The sequence below is a fragment of the Apodemus sylvaticus genome, chromosome 8, assembly GCF_947179515.1.
Source record: "Apodemus sylvaticus chromosome 8, mApoSyl1.1, whole genome shotgun sequence".
Taxonomy (NCBI): Eukaryota; Metazoa; Chordata; class Mammalia; order Rodentia; family Muridae; genus Apodemus; species Apodemus sylvaticus.
Window position 1 is genome coordinate 71,124,985 of NC_067479.1, and position 20,247 is coordinate 71,145,231.

The window sequence follows — 20,247 nt, forward strand, 5'->3', positions numbered from 1 at the left end:
TCTTCCTGGGATGATTTCACTGTGGACTGTGAACCACAATGAATAAGCCCTTGTAGGCAAGGCCGAGGGGATGGCATTTTAGGAGATATTCCTTCTATTAATATGCCTTTCCCTTTGTTATTAAATATATATAACAACCACTAGGTATTAGCCCATACCTTTTTTTTTTTTTGGATTTGTTTTTTTCGAGACATGGTTTCTCTGTGTAGCCCTGGCTGTCCTGGAACTCACTCTGTAGACCAGGCTGGACTCGAACTCAGAAATCCGCCTGCCTCTGCCTCCCAGAGTGCTGGGATCACAGGCGTGCGCCACCACCGCCTGGCAGCCCATACTTTTGGGCAGAGTTTTGAGATCAGCAACGATGCACTGTCTGGTAGTGTGGATGTACTGTCTTATAGTGATGCTATTTAGACAAATATATGATTTCCTAATTCCTAATGATTTTATAAGAATTCCTAAAATTATACTAATAACTACTTAGCCCTTTATAGTAGGACTGCTATTAAAGCCCTCTCTGTTATAAAAACTCTGATATATAGAACTCTGCCAGTCTTTGTGTGTCATGAGTTAATTGCTTCTGAGATAGAATGTGGGCTTTTACAACTTAGAGTACATTCCTTAGGACTGTTAGACAATTAACCAAAGGTCGTAAAAGGGAATGAAGGATTTACTGTAGATGCAAGGACAGAAGATAAAATAGTGACTGGGTTTATCTATACAAAACTTCAATGCTAACTTAGACACAAAAAATATAGTTTTAGACTCTCAACCTGTGGACTAGTAACAGATAATGAATGTCTAGCTAGATAACTAGTTGTAATGGAAACAAATATGAACATCTCTGTTGTAAATGTTTTTTTATTCAATTTATGATTTGAATTTATGTTTGAACTTTTACTGAACTTGTAAAAAAAGGATGCTTGCAAATGTGATCTATTTTCCTAAAAAAGGTACAAAACTAGGAACAATGACATTAGAGCAGAAGGAGAGAGCAAGATTAGGAGGAAGGGGGAGGACAGCAGAGTAACTTAGAAATCAGGAGAGCAAATTGTCCGATAGGTTTCCCCTACCCACTTAGAGCCAAAGATTAGAATCCTGTTTTAAACTGTCTCCTTTTTTCCTTCCTGCAAGTGACTATCTAGCTGAGAAGGAGTTAAATAAACTTCCAGCCTTAGGGCTTGGGCCAAAATAGGTAACTGTTATTATAGAAAGCAACCTTAATCTCTCACAAGACCAAGTCCTGCCCCCACTGAGGCTCTTTCCCATGCCTACCTTCAAGAGAGAACTAGACCTCCAGAGCTGGTCTCCAGCAGTTGCCACACACTGTATATTATGTTTTTATTCTTTATTTTTAAGACAGGGTTTCACTGTATAGCCCACACTGACTTTGAGAGCCCGTCTCTGCAGCATCTGGAGGGGTCGGGATCACAGTGCACATCACTGTACTTAGCCCTCTGGGTATTTGTTCTATTAGCTTATTTAAGTAGGGAGAAGTTACATCTGGTTCATTGGTTTATTAAATATAGTAGGTTAAATTTTGATCCTCTACTAAAAATCCCATCTTAAAAGATGATGTATAAAGCATGTAGGCATGCTCTGTGGTTGCTGTTTACACACTGATTCCTTGTGGTGTGCGCAATAAACCTTTGAAAAAGGTAATATGTACTTCTATTATAAACATATAAAAAGATGAACAAAATATCTCATCTTTTCTCTGACCACTTAAATCTACCTTTATTTTTCCACTTTTAAAATTTTTTATTACATTAATTTGTGTGTGTGTGCCACAAGGCATGTGTAGAGTCCAGAGGGCAACTTGGTCATCTTCCTTGTTTCCAAAATTTGCTTTTCAAGTGTAGGTGGTTATAGCTATATAGAATTCACTTGGGCTCTCCTGCTCTACCTCTGGGCCAGTTCCTGTTCCTGCAGCTCGATGATATGAGACCAGGTTCTGCGGAGCCTCTAGCACGACTCTTCATCTCAGATTGCTTTTGGGAGTCTCATGTGCTTTCACATGCCTCTTATAGATTTGTTTTCTGTTTCTGTGAAGAATTTTGGGGATTTGAATCCACTGAATCTGAAATTGCTTTTGGTAGTCCAGACATTTCACAATATATTCTGGTATCACACGAGTGTGTGAACTCATCTTATTCTCCAGTGTCTTGTTCAATTTATTGATTGATTGATTGTTCACCGTAGAGGATTTTTATCTCATTGGTTATATTTTTGTCTTAGAATCTGATATATGTATATTTTAAAGCTGTTATAACTGATACTGTCTTCCTGATTTCTGTCACATCCCATTTGTGAATGTGATTTAATATATTAGCAATTTAATAAGTTTTGTTAATTGACTGTATACAATAATTTGCCATTTTGCTGAAAGCATCTGCTGAAAGATTGGAGGGTTTTCTGGTAGAATTCTGCATTAGAGTTTTTAAGTATAGGTTCATGTTACCTGCACACAGGAACAATTGAAGTTCTTCCTTTTTTGTATTATTTTTATTTCTCTTGCCTTTTGTTCTAACCTTCTGTTTCTAGCTTATTTAGGGCTTTTTATCATGAAGTGATGGGATATTCATATTGTCAAAGGCTTTCTGTATTCATTGAGATGATAATGTGATCTCTGTATCTATGTATTGCATTGCATTTACTAATTTACATGTTTAACTATTCCTGTATCCCTGGAATGAAATCAACCTAATCATGTTGTTGTATGGTCTTATTTACTTTGTCTGCATTTAATTTGGCCTGCATATACCTTTATTGAGAACTTCTTTTGACTTTAAAATGCAAGCACTTATTCAAGGTCATATCACCAGAAATAAATGATTTATTTATTTAATTATCTTTAATCTTTTTTTACAGTCCAGTCATAATCTCCCTCCCGGTCTGCCCTCATCCAAGAGGATGTCCCCCACACTTACCTCCACCCCACTAGGCCTCCCCACTCCCTGGGGTTTCAAGTCTCTCGAGGGTTAGGTGCATCTTCTCTCACTGAGGCCAGACCAAGCAGTCCTCTACTGTATATGTACTGGCTAGTATATGCTGCCTGGTTGGCGGTCTGAGAGTTCTTGGGGGTCCAAGTTAGTTGAGACTGCTGGTCTTCTTATGGGGTCACCCTCCTTTTCAACTTCTTACAGCCTTTCCCTTATTCAGCCCCAGGGGTTGACTTCAGTCCATTGGTTGGGTGTAAGTATCTGTGTCTATCTCAGTAAGCTGCTTGTTGGGCCTCTCAGAGTTCAGCCATGCTAGGCTCCTGTCTGTAAGCACACCATAGCATCAGTAATAGTGTCAGGCCTTTGAGCCTCCCTTTGAGATGGATCCCAGTTTGGACTGGCCACTGAACCTCCTTTCCCGATGTCTCTTCTCCATTTTTGTCCCTGCAGTTCACTCACCTGTACCTCATGAAAAGAGAACTACTTGTTTAATTGAGAATTTTTAAGCCTGAGGATCTAAGTCAGCATTTGCCTATCATGCTCAAATCCCAGGATTCAATCCTTAGCCTGATGATGGGGCATGAAAGTACAGAAATGAGAATTTTTGTTGTGTACTTGTATGGGTTTTGCTATTAGAGTAATACTGGTTTCTCAGAATGAATTTTACAGTGTTCTTTCCCTTTTGATTTTATGTAACAGGAATGCCTAAAATGACTTAGGCAGTCCTGAAAGCCATGCTCAGCCTTATGAGGAGCCTGCTGTGCTAGTCTCCAGGGTGCATAATGAGATACAAAGGATAGTGGCATCCTCCATTCTTCCCAGCTAGCACTAGTAATCCTCCCTGAGTTCCATCACTGTGCTTTTGGGCCTCTCCTAGTGAGTTTGTAAAGTGACCTGCCATTTCCTTTGGCAGACTGTTTGGTGTGGCTGTCCTCTACCTTCTTTGTTGTAGCTCTCAATTCACTGATGACATTGTCCTGACTTCAGTCTTGATTTCTATGTGTACATTTGCAGTTTGTTTATAGACATGTCTAGAAGTTTCTTCACTTCTAGTTTTGTTTTGTTTATTCCATCTACAACACCTCATTTCTCCCTTTTTCACTACTGGGAAATCTTTTTTTTTTTTTTAATTTATTGATATATTTATTTACATTTCAAATGATTTCCCCTTTTCTGGTCCCCCACTCCCCGAAAGTCCCATTAGTCCCCTTCCCTCCCCCTGTTTTCCCACCCAACCCTTCCCACTTCCCTGTTCTGATTTTGTTCAATACTGCTTCACTGAGTCTTTCCAGAACAAGGGGCCACTCCTCCATTCTTCTTTACCTCATTTGATGTGTGGATTATGTTTTGGGTATTCCAGTTTTCTAGGTTAATATCCACTTATTAGTGAGTGCATACCATGATTCATCCTTTGAGTCTGGGTTACCTCACTTAGTATGATGTTCTCCAGCTCCATCCATTTGCCTAAGAATTTCATGAATTCATTGTTTCTAATGGCTGAATAGTACACCATTGTGTATATATACCACATTTTTTGCATCCACTCTTCTGTTGAGGGATACCTGGGTTCTTTCCAACTTCTGGCAATTATAAATAGGGCTGCTATGAACATAGTAGAACATGTATCCTTATTACATGCTGGGGAATCTTTTGGGTATATGCCCAGGAGTGGTATAGCAGGATCTTCTGGAAGTGAGGTGCCCAGTTTTCGGAGGAACCGCCAGACTGATTTCCAGAGTGGTTGTACCAATTTGCAACCCCACCAGCAGTGGAGGAGTGTTCCTCTTTCTCCACATCCTCACCAACACCTGCTGTCTCCTGAATTTTTAATCTTAGCCATTCTGACTGGTGTAAGGTGAAATCTCAGGGTTGTTTTGATTTGCATTTCCTTAATGACTAATGAAGTTGAGCATTTTTTAAGATGTTTCTCTGCCATCTGAAATTCTTCAGGTGAGAATTCTTTGTTTAACTCTGTACCCCATTTTTTAATAGGGTTGTTTGGTTTTCTGGAGTCTAACTTCTTGAGTCCTTTATATATATTGGATATTAGCCCTCTATCTGATGTAGGATTGGTGAAGATCTTTTCCCAATTTGTTGGTTGCCGATCTGTCCTTTTGATGGTGTCCTTTGCCTTACAGAAACTTTGTAATTTTATGAGGTCCCATTTGTCAATTCTTGATCTTAGAGCATATGCTATTGGTGTTCTGTTCAGAAACTTTCTCCCTGTACCGATGTCCTCAAGGATCTTCCCCAGTTTCTTTTCTATTAGCTTCAGAGTATCTGGCTTTATGTGGAGGTCCTTGATCCATTTGGATTTGAGCTTAGTACAAGGAGACAAGGATGGATCAATTCGCATTCTTCTGCATGCTGACCTCCAGTTGAACCAGCACCATTTGTTGAAAAGGCTATCTTTTTTCCATTGGATGTTTTCAGCCCCTTTGTCGAGGATCAAGTGGCCATAGGTGTGTGGGTTAATTTCTGGATCTTCAATCCTGTTCCATTGATCTGCCTGCCTGTCACTGTACCAATACCATGCAGTTTTTAACACTATTGCTCTGTAGTATTGCTTGAGGTCAGGGGTACTGATTCCCCCAGATTTTCTTTTGTTGCTGAGAATAGTTTTAGCTATCCTGGGTTTTTTGTTATTCCAGATGAATTTGATAATTGTTCTTTCTAACTCTGTGAAGAATTGAGTTGGGATTTTGGTGGGTATTGCATTGAATCTGTATATTGCTTTTGGCAAAATGGCCATTTTAACTATATTGATCCTGTCGATCCATGAGCATGGGAGGTTTTCCCATTTTTTGAGGTCTTCTTCCATTTCCTTCTTCAGAGTCTTGAAGTTCTTGTCATACAGATCTTTCACATGTTTGGTAAGAGTCACCCCAAGATACTTTATACTGTTTGTGGCTATTGTGAAGGGGGTCATTTCCCCAATTTCTTTCTCAGCCTGCTTATCCTTTGAGTATAGGAAGGCCACTGATTTGCTTGAGTTGATTTTATAACCTGCCACTTTGCTGAAGTTGTTTATCAGCTGTAGGAGTTCTCTAGTGGAGTTTTTTGGGTCACTTAGGTAGACTATCATGTCATCTGCAAATAATGATAGTTTGACTTCTTCCTTTCCAACTTGTATCCCTTTGACCTCCTTATGTTGTTGAATTGCCCGAGCTAGTACCTCAAGTACAATATTGAAAAGATAAGGAGAAAGGGGGCAGCCCTGTCTAGTCCCTGATTTTAGAGAGATTGCTTCAAGTTTCTCTCCATTTAGTTTGATGCTGGCTACCAGTTTGCTGTATATTGCTTTAACGATGTTTAGGTATGGGCCTTGAATTCCTGTTCTTTCCAAGACTTTAAGCATGAAAGGATGCTGAATTTTGTCAAATGCTTTTTCAGCATCCAATGAAATGACCTTGTGGTTTTTCTCTTTGAGTTTGTTTATGTAGTGGATTGCATTGATGGATTTCCGTATATTGAACCAACCCTGCATCCCTGGGATAAAGCCTACTTGATCATGGTGGATGATCGTTTTGATGTGTTCTTGGATTCGGTTGGCAAGAATTTTATTGAGTATTTTTGCATCGATGTTCATAAGGGAGATTGGTCTGAAGTTTTCTTTCTTTGTTGGATCTTTGTGTGGTTTTGGTATCAGCATAATTGTGGCTTCGTAGAAGGAATTGGGTAGGGTTCCTTCTGTTTCTATTTTGTGGAATAGTTCGAAGAGTATTGGTGTTAGGTCTTCTTTGAAGGTCTGATAGAATTCTGCACTGAAACCATCTGGTCCTGTGCTTTTTTTTTGGTTGGAAGACTTTCTATGACCCCTTCTATTTCTTTAGAGGTATGGGACTGTTTAGATGATCTATTTGGTCCCGATTTAATTTTGGTATTTGGTATCTGTCTAGGAAATTGTCCATTACCTCCAGATTCTCCAGTTGTGTTGAGTATAGGCTTTTGTAGTAGGATCTGATGATTTTTTGGATTTCCTCAGTTTCTGTTGTAATATCTCCCTTTTCATTTCTAATTTTGTTAATTTGGATACTTTCTCTGTGCCCTTTGGTCAGTCTGGCTAAGGGTTTATCTATCTTGTTGATTTTCTCAAAGAACCAGCTCCTGGACTTGTTGATTCTTTGTATGGTTCTCTTTGTTTCCACTTGATTGATTTCAGCCCTGAGTTTGATGATTTCCTGTCTTCTACTCCTCCTGGGTGAAATAGCTTCTTTTTGTTCCAGGGCTTTCAGGTGTGTCACTAAGCTGCAAGTATATGCTATCTCCATTTACTTTTTGGAGGCACTCAGGGATATGAGTTTTCCTCTTAGCACTGCTTTCATTGTGTCCCAAAGATTTGGGTATGTTGTGCCTTCATTTTCATTAAATTCTAAAAAGTCTCTGATTTCTTTCTTTATTTCTTCTTTGGCCAAGGTGTCATTGAGTAGAGTATTGTTCAGCCTCCATGTGTATGTGGGCTTTCTGTTGTTTTTGTTGCTATTGAAAACCACTCTTACACCATAGTGATCTGATAGGAGGCATGGGATTAGTTTGATCTTCTTGTATTTGTTGAGGTCTTTCTTGTGACCAATTATATGGTCAATTTTGGAGAACGTACCATGAGGTGCTGAGAAAAAGGTATATTCTTTTGCTTTAGGGTGAAATGTTCTATAAATATCCGTCAAATCCAATTGGTCTAAAGCTTCAATTAGTTTTATTGTATCCCTGTTTAGTTTCTGTTTTCCTGATCGGTCCCTTGAGGAGAGTGGAGTGTTGAAGCCCCCCACAATTATTGTGTTAGGTGCAATGTGTGCTTTGAGCTTTAGTAAAGTTTCTTTTACGAATGAGGGTGCCCTTGCATTTGGAGCATAGATGTTCAGAATTGAAAGTTCTTCTTGGTGGATTTTTCCTTTGACCAGCAAGAAGTGTCCTTCAGTGTCTCTTTTGATGACTTTAGGTTGAAAGTCGATTTTATCTGATATTAGAATGGCTACTCCGGCTCCTTTCCTGAGACCATTGGCTTGTAAAATTGTCTTCCAGCCTTTTACTCTAAGGTAGTTTTTGTTTTTGACATTTAGGTGTGTTTCCTGTATGCACTAAAATGTAGGGTCCTGTTTCCTTATCCAGTCTGTTAGTCTATGTCTTTTTATTGGGGAATTGAGTCCATTGATGTTAAGAGATATTAAGGAATAGAGATTATTACTTCCTGTCATTTTTGATGTTATTTTTATATTTGAGTGATTAAGTTCTTTTGGGTTTGATGAAGGAAGGTTTAGTTTGATCTTCTTGTATTTGTTGAGGTCTTTCTTGTGACCAATTATATGGTCAATTTTGGAGAACGTACCATGAGGTGCTGAGAAAAAGGTATATTCTTTTGCTTTAGGTGAAATGTTCTATAAATATCCGTCAAATCCAATCGGTCTAAAGCTTCAATTAGTTTTATTGTATCCCTGTTTAGTTTCTGTTTTCCTGATCGGTCCTATCGTACTTTTTCCAGGGTGTTGTTTCCCTCCTTGTATTAGAGTTTTCCTCCTATTATTCTTTGTAGAGCTGGGTTTGTGGAAAGATATTGTGTAAATTTGGTTTTGTCATGGAATGTCTTGATTTCTCCATCTATTGTGATTGAGAGTTTTGCTGGGTATAGTAGTCTTGGCTGACATTTGTGTTCTCTTAGAGTCTGCATGAGATCTGCCGAGGATCTTCTAGCTTTCATGGTCTCTGGTGAGAAGTCTGGTGTGATTCTGATAGGTCTTCCTTTATATGTTACTTGCCCCTTTTCTCTTACTGCCTTTAATATTCTTTCTTTGTTTAGTGCATTTGGGATTTTAATTATTATGTGGCGAGAGGTATTTCTGCTCAGGTCTAGTCTGTTTGGAGTTCTGTAGGCTTCTTGTATATTCATAGTTATCTCTCTCTTTAAGTTGGGAAAGTTTTCTTCCATAATTTTGTTAAAGATATTTGCTGGCCCTTTCAGTTGTAAATCTTCACTCTCATCTATACCTATAATCCTTAGGTTTGGTCTTCTCATTGTATTCTGGATTTCCTGGATGTTGTGGTATACAAGCTTTTTGCATTTTGCATTTTCTTTGACTGTTGAGTCAATGGTTTCTTTGGTATCTTCGGCATCTGAAATTCTCTCTTCCATCTCTTGTATTCTGTTGTTTATATTTGCATCTATGTCCCCTGATTTCTTCCCAAGGTTTTCTATCTCCAAAGTTGTCTCCCTTTGTGATTTCTTAGTTGTTTCTACTTCTGTTTTTAGATCCAGGATGGTTTTGCTCAGTTCCATCATTTGTTTGTTTGTATTTTCCTGTAATTCTTTAAGAGATTTTTGTGTTTCCTCTTTCATGACTTCTGCCTCTTGACTCAAGTTCTCCTGCATTTCTTTTAAGTTTTTTTTTTTTTTTTGCGTTTCTTCTTTATTGGCTTCTATCTCTTGAGCCTTATTCTCCTGCATTTCTTTAAGTGTTTTTTCTGTTTCCATTATACGGGTTTCTAGCTTATTCATGTTCCCCTGTATTTCTTTAAGAGATTCATTTATGTCCTTTTTGTGTTCTTCTAGCAGCATCATGATCAGTGATTTTAAATCCAAATCTTGTTTCTCTGGTGTGTTGGCATAACCAGGACTTTCTGATGTTGGAGAGTTTGGTTCAGATGCTGCCATATTGCCTAGATTTCTGTTAGTAGCGTTCCTGCGTTTGCCCTTTGCCATCTTGTTCTCTGGAGTTAGTTGTTCTTGTCCCTGGCTGGTGTTTGGGCCTCCTGAGGGGCTCTGGGGCTATTACTGCAACACTATATGGCTGGGTTACCCCTGTAGCTGATTGCTGATGTGCTGTCTTCCTCTTGGGTGCCCTTGTAGCGCTAGTGTGCTTTGCCCCAGATTGTGTCTGTGAACCAGATGGAGCCCGTTTGCACCTTCAGGGAGTGCTGATGGTGTATGCTGCCGGGACCTTTTCTGTCTGCTGATCACTCTGCTGGGCGGCTGATCTCCCAACTGGGTTGGTACACACAAGGCTAGCCTAGCTGCTCAGGCCCTGGGTCCAGGTAAAAGCCTGGGAGGCCAAGTTCCGAGCAAAGTTCCCCTCCGGCTATGACTGTTAATTGGGTCTGTCAGGTGGCCAGGATGGGCGGACGTGTGTGCTCGGGCTCCCTGAAAGTGCCGGAGAGTCTGCTGGGCTAACAACCTCCTGGGCGGGTTGACACACAGATGGCCCACCAAGCCGCCTAGTTCTTGGGGTCAGTCCAGGGCCTGTTGGGGCCTAGACCCCTGCTTTGTTAGCCTCAGGCTATGCCAGTTACGGCTTTACCTGCTAGAGCTCTCTGGCATCCTGTAGGCAAAATGGCGGCGCATGCGCCGGTGCGGGCAAAAAAAAAAACCTCCTGGCTGGGTTGGCACACTCCGATGGCCCCCCGAACAGCCCAGGGCCTGGGTGCAGGCCAATGCCCATCGGACTTAGACCCCCGCGATGTTGGCCTCGGGTTATGTTTGTGTACCCCAGTCTGTCCTATCTCTCTGGAGTCTGAAACCAAGATGGAGGCGAGTCTCTCCTGACTGGCGGGAAGCAGAGTTCTGATGTGGCTTCTGTGCGGTGAAAGGCACCGTAAATCCTCCGGTGATTGCAGCCCGGCTGGCCAGGGTCAGTAGGTCAGTAGGTCAGTGGGCGCAGGGCCTAACTGGACCCTGTGTCGCCTTGGTTCCACTGCTGATGGCCCTTCAGCTGGACCAGCCACTGCTGCACTGCCGCCACTGCCTCTGCTGCCGCTGCCGCTCTCCCACTACTGGGAAATCTTATTGGGAAATTGGCAAGTGTTTTGTATCTTTGAGCTTCATTCCCCTCATTTCCTCTCCCTTTTTCCCCACTTCCCTTCCTTCTTTTCCTTCCTCTTTTCTGTTTGTTGTGCTGCTGGGGATCAGATTCAGGGTCCCATAGATGCTTGGCAAATGTAGTACCTCCTTCATCTTCTTTATTAAGATTGCTTTCTACTCGTTAATGTCTTTTTTTTTTTTTTAAAGACTAGTCAAGTGCAGTAGTGAGGAAGGAGTGGGATATTTAACAAAGAATTCTACTTTGCACTGACTGAGCAGTTAATGGAGGTAGCCACCACCTTTGGACAGCTTTACTCATGGATCTCAGCTAATCTATCTTCAGGGCAGGTAGCTTTGACTTTGGATTCAGTTTTCTCTTTAGCACAAGTTGACTTCTGTTCAAGAATTCATGTGGTTTCTTTTAACTTATCTGTTTCAGTTAGTGATTAGTTCAGGCTGCATTCCCACATGCCATACTCAGGGCTGAGTCTGCTTTGTCCTGGCTTGTGATCAGATGTTGACAATGTAAGGTGAGCACTTAACTGACTGCACAACCTGGCTCTGGAGAACCGCAGTGTCATTTACTGTCCAGGCGTGCTCTCCTGCTGTCTGTGGCACACTGGCATTTTGTTTTTTGATGCATCTCTTCTCCAGTTGCCTTGTTTTAATACTGTAACTTTTTCTTTTGAGAGGCTTTGAAACAGCAAATAGCAGATTTACAGGAAGACTTGAAAAGGAAGGAAACAAAATGGTTAAGTACACACGGTCGCCTCAGAAGCCAGATAGAAATGCTAGTCAAAGAGAACACAGACCTCCGAGAAGAGATAAAAGTAATGGAAAGATTCCGGCTGGATGCCTGGAAGAAAGCAGAAGCAATTGAGAACAGTCCCAAGGCCTGCCGGTACATGACGGCCACAAAAGAGGATGAGTCCATGGTAGGTTTGGGTGAAGACTCATGTTTGTACATTTAAACTCATAAAGCCAGGAAATGGAATGGTGGGTCTAGGGGTGGGAAGTCAGTCTTCCACAGGTCCAGGAGGACTGTCACTAGACTGAAAGCTCAGGAAGCAGACAGGGTGATAACTGTTCAAGTCAAAAGCACTGCAGTTCCAGTAGAAACTTCATTCAGGAACAGACTTCTGCATGCTGTGTAGTTTACCACTTGTCTTAGTTACTTTTCTTTTGCTGTGACAAAACACCATGACCAAGGAAACAAAGCAAGCATTTATTTGGGTCTCATGGTTGCAGAGCTGACAGTCCACAAGTATCCTGGTGGGGAGCAAGGCAGGAAGGCGTGGGGCCCGAGGAACAGATGAGAGCTTACATTCTTATCCTTACCAAGCAAGAGGGAGGCAGAAGGAGCTCATTGCTTCTGGAGTGGTGTGAGCTTTGCAAACCTCAAAGCCTACTCCAATGACACAGCTGCTCCAAGGCCACACCTCCTAGTGCTTCTTAAGCCATCCTAGCAGCTGGGAAGGAAGCATTCAGATACCTGAGCCTATGGGGGACATTCTCATTCAAACCACCCTAGAGCACAGCTGGGGAGGTAAGCACGACAGGCCTTCCAGTTGTCCTGTGGGGATGCTGCCCTAGACTGGTGTTAGGCAAAGTGCAGGCTGCGGATGACACTTGATGCATTCAGAATGTGTGCTTTATGAGGCACTGGGTGGAGACGAGCTGGCTTAATGATAAAGCAGGTGAGAAGGGAAACAGGCTGTCCTAATGTCCAGAGGAAGGGTTCCTTGAGATGGAGTGCCCTGCTGGGCCCATTGAGGACTAATTGCCAGGTTATTTCCCAAGCCCCAAACTGCAGCACATCAAGACCCTCTTCCATGAGTGCTTATGGTGGCAAGGATGCAGAGAAGAGAAGGGCAGAGCAGAATAGTTCTGTAGGTTGTTGACTGTGGTTGAAGAGACTGGGGTAAGGCTTTTGTTATTTTAAATAGAATGAACAGGTTAGGTGTGGCTCAGTGAAAAAGACATAGCTGCAGGAAGAAGCAAGGAGTAGCTAGGGCAGCATCCAAAAATGCCATCCTTTGTGAGGCAAGTCCAGACCAGGCTGATGCAGAGTTGCAGCTGGTGGGAAGTCTTCGGAAGCTCTGCCTTTCTAGGGGAGACAGGAGCACGCTCCTCTGGGCTGAGAGCTGGAGGCAGGAGGCAGAAGGTAGATGTGGGAAGTCAGCTAAGAATGGAAACCAAAGAGCCTAGGAAGGGGACTGGTGGAACCAGGGGACCTTAGTGAGAAGCTACCTCCGTCGGTGGGACTGTAGGCAAGCTGGTGGGGGCATTTACTTGATTGCTGATTAACGTGGGAGGGTCTAGCTACTGTAGTCCCGGCTACCGCTCACAGGTGACCTCGGCTAGGTTCAGCAGTCCATGAAGAATAAGCTAGAAAGCAGTGTTCCTCCATGATTTCTGTACCTTGAGTTCTTTCCATGGCTTTTTTCAGTGATAGATTATACCTCCCAGCTTTTGGTCATGGTCTTTATTACAATAGAAAGCAAACCAGGACAGTAGGGAAGGCTGCTTTGTAGCTGCAGTGGGCTACACGGGTGGGAGACCCTGCCTGAATGAAATAATTTGTTTTTTATTTTTGTTTTTTTTGAGCTCTTTTGATATGGAGTTGGATTTTGGCAAAGGTGAATGTTGCTACGCAGGGGAGGACGATATAGGTTTGTGTAGGAGTGACTTATGAACTATGAATGTAAGGTGTATCAGAAGGCCCAAGGCCACTGGTGCAGGGGACATAGCAAGCATGCATGGACCAATAGACTGTGTGCTCTAGGCTGTGGACATTGTCTGTGTGAGAGTTTAGGGCATGATCTGCAAAGACAGGATACAGTCCCCTAGAAAGAGCATTTATTTGTCCTCTACCATACATATCACGGAAGCTTCCCAGTGAACGGGGGGGGGGGGGGGGGGGGGGCGGCGCGGGCCCTCGGCGTGACAAAGTTTTGAACCTTTCCTGCTTTGACTGCTCTGAACATCTCACCATGCTGTGTGGCCAAAGCAGTTGAATGGAGCTGTACAAATCATGACCTCCTAGCCTTTAAATACTTTAGCATTTTGTGAAGTGTCCCTGACTCTTTAGAGAGTTATCTGGCTAATTGTTTAGTGGAATGCCCTATGGTATAGATCTTTATAAGTGAACTGTTTTGAAATTATGGTTTGTGCATCTGTTTATTGAAGGAATTGTTAGAATTGATGGTGGCAGTTTCTGGGACTGTCCCAAGCTAAGGCTGGACAGAGCACAGATTGGTGGAGGGATAGGTCAAGAGACCAGAGATACTATCATCAGGGAGGTCCTGACATACTGGGGATAGGCACAGACTTGGGAATGGGGGAGTGTCAGGTGGATTCATCAGCCATTGGTGACATGAGGGAGGTTTGTGGATGAGGCTGATTGACATGGTCTGTTTTGGTCTGAGCTGGAGGATTTTGTGTGTGTGTGTGTGTGTTTCATTCCTAGAGAGCCACCAATTTACCTGGCTTACTGTGAATTTGTTCAGTGTCATAAAATGTAGATTAACAATTATATTAAAAATTATTTCTTATATTATAGAACTCATCAATTCAATTTCAAAAGAGTCATGTTTCTTCAGGAGTCCAGGTAGAAAAATGTAAGAAAAAGTATTTACCAGCACAAGGTAAGAAGTTGCATGGTTCTTTTATATTTCAGAACATAATAGGTAAATTGAGCTGAGCTTGGAGATAGGAGTTGTTACCCTACCAGTCAGGAGGCTCATCCCACGCTCACGGCCACTCTGGGCTACCAAGTGAGACTGGCTGAGAGTGAAGGGGTGGGGACAGGAGAATGGATTATATTCAAGAAGTTAAACCCAAATGATCTTGGCGCCTCTGCATTGTAGTATATACACTGCTTCCTTAGTTTCACTGTTTCAAAAGTTAGGAAACAAAATGGTAAAGGAAAATGTTTGGACAAACTATAAATGGATAAATTTTATAGAAAAAAGACAAAGGCCAGAAAATATGCATGTGTTTATTTAGCTGTGAGATAAGCTGCCAAATTGAGTGTTCTTCCTGAGCCAATTCCTGCTCTGCAGCCTGCACTGTAGCCTTTCCCTCCCCCATCAAGAGGTTTCTAGAGAAACTTGAACCCTGGGGGTAGGGGTTATTTTAGGGGCTCTGTATCAGTCTTATTCATCAGATAATTTCTGATGGCATTTCATGCTTGTTTATTCTTTTAAACTACACATGCCCATACAATTTATTAACTGTTTCACACTGTTTCTGTGATTATTAAGTATCCATGTGGAGGCTGAAGACTGAACCCAGGTTCTTTTCAAAAGCAACCAGTGCTTCTTAACTGCTGGGGCATCTCTCCAGCCTCAACAAATCCACTTGTTGTTAGTGGGTGTGTGATGCTGCAATGCCACGGACATCTCTTTATCTGGAATACACGCATGCAGTTCTCCATGTACATAGCAAGGGCTAGAATAACTGGACAATTGGTAGAATATTTTTAGTAGCAATAGATTGTATCAAAATTATTTCCAAAATATACTAATATATTCTTAGAGTTTTGATTATGTTTATTGTGTTGTTTGGCAGCTACATGTGGACTGAGAAGAAAACTTGTTAGAAAGTAACTTCCCACGTGGGTTCTCTAGACTGAACTCAAGTAGCCTCTGCTAGCAGCATTCGTGTTACCTACTGCACCATCTCCCAAGCCCTGATCTCATACTCAGTACTCAGTGCTGTTAGATTTGAGTTTTTGGTAATAGCTAAGTGCATTTGTCATTGTTTTAATTTGCACTTCCCTGATCATTAAGTGCATTGAAACTATTCCCTTTGCTGACTAACTATATGGATACTACATCCCCCTAGCCCGTCATTACTGGGAACTGAAACCCAAGGCTTAAGGTTTCAGACTTCAAGGCAGGTTGTAAAAATCAGCCATCTCTTCAGCATTCAGTTTCTTTTTTTTTTTTTAAAGGAAAATTATTTAGGTCTTTAACCATTCTTACCTACATCACAAAACATTTTTTCAGCCTATTGTTCGACAACCTTTGTTTTAAAAGATGGACTCCCACATAGCCCAGGTTAGCCTTGAGCCTTGAGCTAAGGCTGGCCTATGTGTACTCATTATCTATTTTGATGAACCCAATATTTTAATATTGCTAGGCCATTTTCCCGCGTAAGGTGTATTTTGTTTTGTATCTGTTCGTTTATGTCTGCATTGTACCTGCAGAGGCCAGCAGAGGGCACTAGATCACCTGGAACTGGGATTTACATAGTGTTGTTAGCTGCCGCGTGGGCGCTGGGAACACCACAAATGCCTTTAACTGCTCAGCCCTGTGATGATCTGTCCTGTTTCCTCAGGCACCCACATGCCTGAGTGCATTATGTATACACAGACAGACTCACACATAAAATAAGGTAGCTGGGTTAAATAAAACAGCACTGACAAAGGAAATGTTTTGTGTCTGGTGTGGAATGTGTACATTATTGTGCTCTTGTGGAAGACATCTGAGAACTTGAGGAAATTAGTTTTCTCTTCCCACCATGTGGGTTCCAAGGATTAATATTTAGACGCTTTTAATGTTGCAAGTGCTTTTACCTGCTAAGCCATCTTTTTGGCCCCAAAGGAAATGTTTTACCAGGTCAGTAAGTTAAATATTTTCATTAAGTATTAAAACTAACCCTGACAATTATTTTCTGACAGGAACTCCACCTAGAAGACCCAAGTCTGTGCCTCCCCGTGGTGACTTGGGCAGCTCTGACAAAGGACAGGTAAACCTTTTTATAATGCTAAATATGTGAATATACTTTATTCAGGGATGAAATGGATTTGTTAAATTTCCAAACCAGGTATAAAGGAAGGCTTTTAACATTGCAAATGTTTTCTATATAACAACAAACACTAGTCATAGAATCATGTAATTTTAAAATCTAGCTTTTTAATTTAATAGGTGCAGGTTATAACTACTTAAAAATCCTGTCTTGTAGGCTGCCTTGCCCAGAGAGCCTCTTCAACAAGTGACCTTCCCAGACCTTGAATATAAAAACAAAGAGGAAAAAGAGGAAGAAATTCAGGGAGAAATCAATCACCCTGATGGAAAGGTAAAAACATTCATTTAAAATAATGATTGTGTTGGGGCTGGAGAGTTGGCTCTGTGGTTAAGAGTATTAGCTACTCTTCCAGAGGACCTGTGTTCAATTCCCAGCACCCATGTGGCAGCTTACAACTGTCTGTAGCTCCAGTTCCAGGGCATCTGATGCTATCACACACAAACATACAGGCAGGCAGAACACTAATCGATTCACATAAAAATAAAAATCAGCAAGTCACTAAAAATTTGTGATACAATACAAAATAGTCATGCGTTAAAATAAGGAGCCTCGACTCTTTTGAAAAGAGTATCATTTGCCACTTTACAACAGGGACCTATTCTGAGATCTGCACTGTTACGGATTGCATTATCATGTGAACATCCTAGAATGTGCTCCTATAGCCCTATGAGATCATCTACGTCAGACTTGGGCCATGCCATGTCTGTGTGTGTGTGTGTGTGTGTATACACGCATATGTACACATAGGTATGTATGCGGTAGAGCTGCTATTCTGAGGGCCTAGAAGAACAAAGTGACATAGAAGCTGAGGCACAGGAGACTTCATGTGTAATGATATAAACACATGGTGTTCTAAAATAAAAGCAGTACAGAAAAGACAAACCAGCAAACGTAGCTGTTTACACTGTTACACTTATGTAAACACTTTACATAATTGTATGTGATGTACTTTTCTGTAACTGTCAGCACAGGCTTACAGCCGTCACCACAAACACAAGTAATGTGATGCTCCATTGCATGACAATGGCTAGGATGAAGGGGAATAAAGATATTTCTGCTTCGTTATACTAATAGGGGAGAATATTATGCATGTGGCCTACCCGTGGCTGTTGTGTGGTACGTGGCTAGAGTTGATCTTGAAAGCTGAGTCTTGCTGCTTAGCTTATGGACTATAGGGCTTGAATACTTAGTATTAAACAAAAGGAGGAACATCGAACCTTTAACTTAGTTTTGCATTACACAGGCCTCCTGCATTTTCTCTTCTGTGGTCTTTGTGATACTGTTCAGGAGCCAGGACTGTTACCACCTGGCTTACTTGTTCTTGGCCTTACAGCTATTTGTGTGGGCACATGGGGAAGACGGTGTAATGTCCAGGAGTTGGTGCTCTCCTTCCAACAAATGAGAACTAAGAATTCAGGTTCTCAGGCTTGGCAGCAAGTGCCTGTAAACTGTGAGCCTTCTCTTGGCCCTAAAATTTTTCTAGGGGCTGGAGAGATGGCTCAGTGATTAAGAGTACCTGAGTGCAAATTCCAGCAACCACATGATGGCTCACAACCATCTGTAATGGGTTCTAATGCCCTTTTCTGGTGTGTCTGAAAAGAGCAATAGTGTACTCATATGCATAAAATAAATAAATCTTTGAAAAAAGTTTTTCTTCTAAGTGGAAAAAATGGGTGTGCTGACCAAAAGGAGTAAAAAGGGACATAAATGATATTTGTTTGGGGGGGGGAAGGTAACTAAGAATTTTTCCATTGGGTTTGTGTTGCATATATTCTAATCTTGTTCATTTAATTGAAATAAGGCCAAAGTTCAGTCTAGCCTTGAGCATTGAGGAGAATAACAGAAGTAACCATATTTTATTAGTTTCTATAAGATACCAAGTTGCGGAGAGGTTTTTAGATGAGTTGTTAACATAGATTATAAACAAAAAAACCCTGAGAAAAGCACAATACCTGGCGAAATAAGTGTTCCCTATTTTTGATTTTAGAAAATGCTTTACTTTTATTATGGAGAATTTGGACATGTGTAAATAGGCAGGGAATTCCTCATACCTTTGTTACATGGTCTCAGGAGGAAATCTTACCTAGCAATAATTATCTTGTGTCTTTTCAGGTAGAAAAAGTTTATAAAAATGGGTGCCGGGTTGTTCTGTTTCCCAATGGAACTCGGAAAGAAGTGAGTGCAGATGGGAAGAGCATCACTGTGACGTTTTTCAATGGTGATGTGAAGCAGGTGATGCCGGATGAGAGAGTGGTATGTATGCCTAGTCGATGCTTCTGCTGCGGCGTCCTAGGAGAAGGGGCAAACTGACCAAATGTCTTCACAGGTCTACTACTATGCGGCTGCCCAGACCACACATACCACGTACCCAGAAGGACTTGAAGTCTTACATTTCTCAAGTGGACAAATAGGTACAAATTCAACTTAGCCTTCACTGTTAACCTCTAACCTTCCTTTAAGAAAATATATTGATAACAATCCTTTTTAAAACAGAAAAGCATTTCCCAGATGGAAGAAAAGAAATCACATTTCCTGACCAGACCATTAAAACTTTATTTGCTGATGGTCAAGAAGAGAGCATCTTTCCAGATGGCACAATTGTCAGAGTACAACGGTATGGCACCTTTTAAATCTGTTTCTACATTTTCCAGTTTTCATGGTTCATTTTTAAAATAAATTTGAAACATTTGGGACTGGGGATCTATTAGTAGAGAGTGAAGGTCTGAATTGGAACTTACCATCCTATAAAGGACACGGGTGCATGTTCCTGTGATCCCGGTGCTAGGGCGAGGGGGGTGGGGAAGTCAGGTGGGGCCAGGAAGCCCAGCCCAAACCAGAAGTTCAGTGAGAGACCTTGTCTAAAGGGAATAGAGCCCTTCTTTGGCTCTACATGCAAGGGAGCGTGCATTTCCCAAATACAAAATGCCAGTGATTCAGGTTTCGATGAGGTGAGAAGTGAAGACAGACACTGCGCAGTTTAGAAGCCATGTGTGAATGGGACTTAGAGGCTGCACAGAACTCAGGAGATGCAGAAGGCAGGCTGCCCTCAAGTGTGCAGCTGACAGAACCTGTGAACCGTGTGTAGACTTTCCTATCTTGCTTGTATTTTTCAATTTCTCAAGCCCTCTGTTCTGTTACAGGTTTACGCTCTTGGTATATTTGATCCAAACTTTGAAAATCAATAAACTCTTTCTTTGTCCTTCTGAGTATTACATTTCTGAAAGTTAGTTTTATATGGATTTCCAATCCACAATAAAAACATGTTGTTGTTGTTGTTTTGTTTAAAAGCATTGCTTCTTATAGCCCAGGCTGCCTATCCCTCACACATGCTGGGATTCTGCTGTGCACCATCACCAGCCTGGCAGAGCCTTTACCCCACCACTTAATCACAGCCCCAGAGAAGCTCTGCCACATTTAATTGACTTTTCCTTTCTTAGGAACTAAATACCCCCTTGTTTGAAAACAATTAACACTAATCAGCATGAAGTCTATGGGAAAAACCCTCCAAGGAAGTAAAATGAATTCAGGTATATGGACTTCTAACAGTCATTGTAATGTTTCCCCTTAGTGTAGTATAGTTTGTTAAAAAAAAAAAAATTAGAAATCTACCATACATTGGATAACATTAGTACAAATTTAAGATTTTGTTTACTCTTATTTTTGAAGTTTTGCATTACAAAGGGAAATAAGAAAAATTATGTAGTA

At 41.5% G+C, this 20,247-nt stretch overlaps 1 protein-coding gene across 2 annotated transcripts in view; it reads left to right on the forward strand.

Moving 5' to 3' along the window:
• The window catches only part of Cenpj (centromere protein J), a 59,658-nt gene that overhangs the window by 37,685 nt on the left and 1,726 nt on the right, over positions 1–20,247 (forward strand). For both annotated transcript variants that reach the window (XM_052191359.1, XM_052191358.1), the window contains 7 exons: positions 11,421–11,663; positions 14,291–14,375; positions 16,415–16,482; positions 16,699–16,812; positions 18,655–18,795; positions 18,869–18,953; positions 19,036–19,156. In XM_052191359.1, coding sequence (XP_052047319.1) covers positions 11,421–11,663; positions 14,291–14,375; positions 16,415–16,482; positions 16,699–16,812; positions 18,655–18,795; positions 18,869–18,953; positions 19,036–19,156 — 857 coding nt within the window. The remainder of the gene's footprint in view (positions 1–11,420; positions 11,664–14,290; positions 14,376–16,414; positions 16,483–16,698; positions 16,813–18,654; positions 18,796–18,868; positions 18,954–19,035; positions 19,157–20,247) is intronic.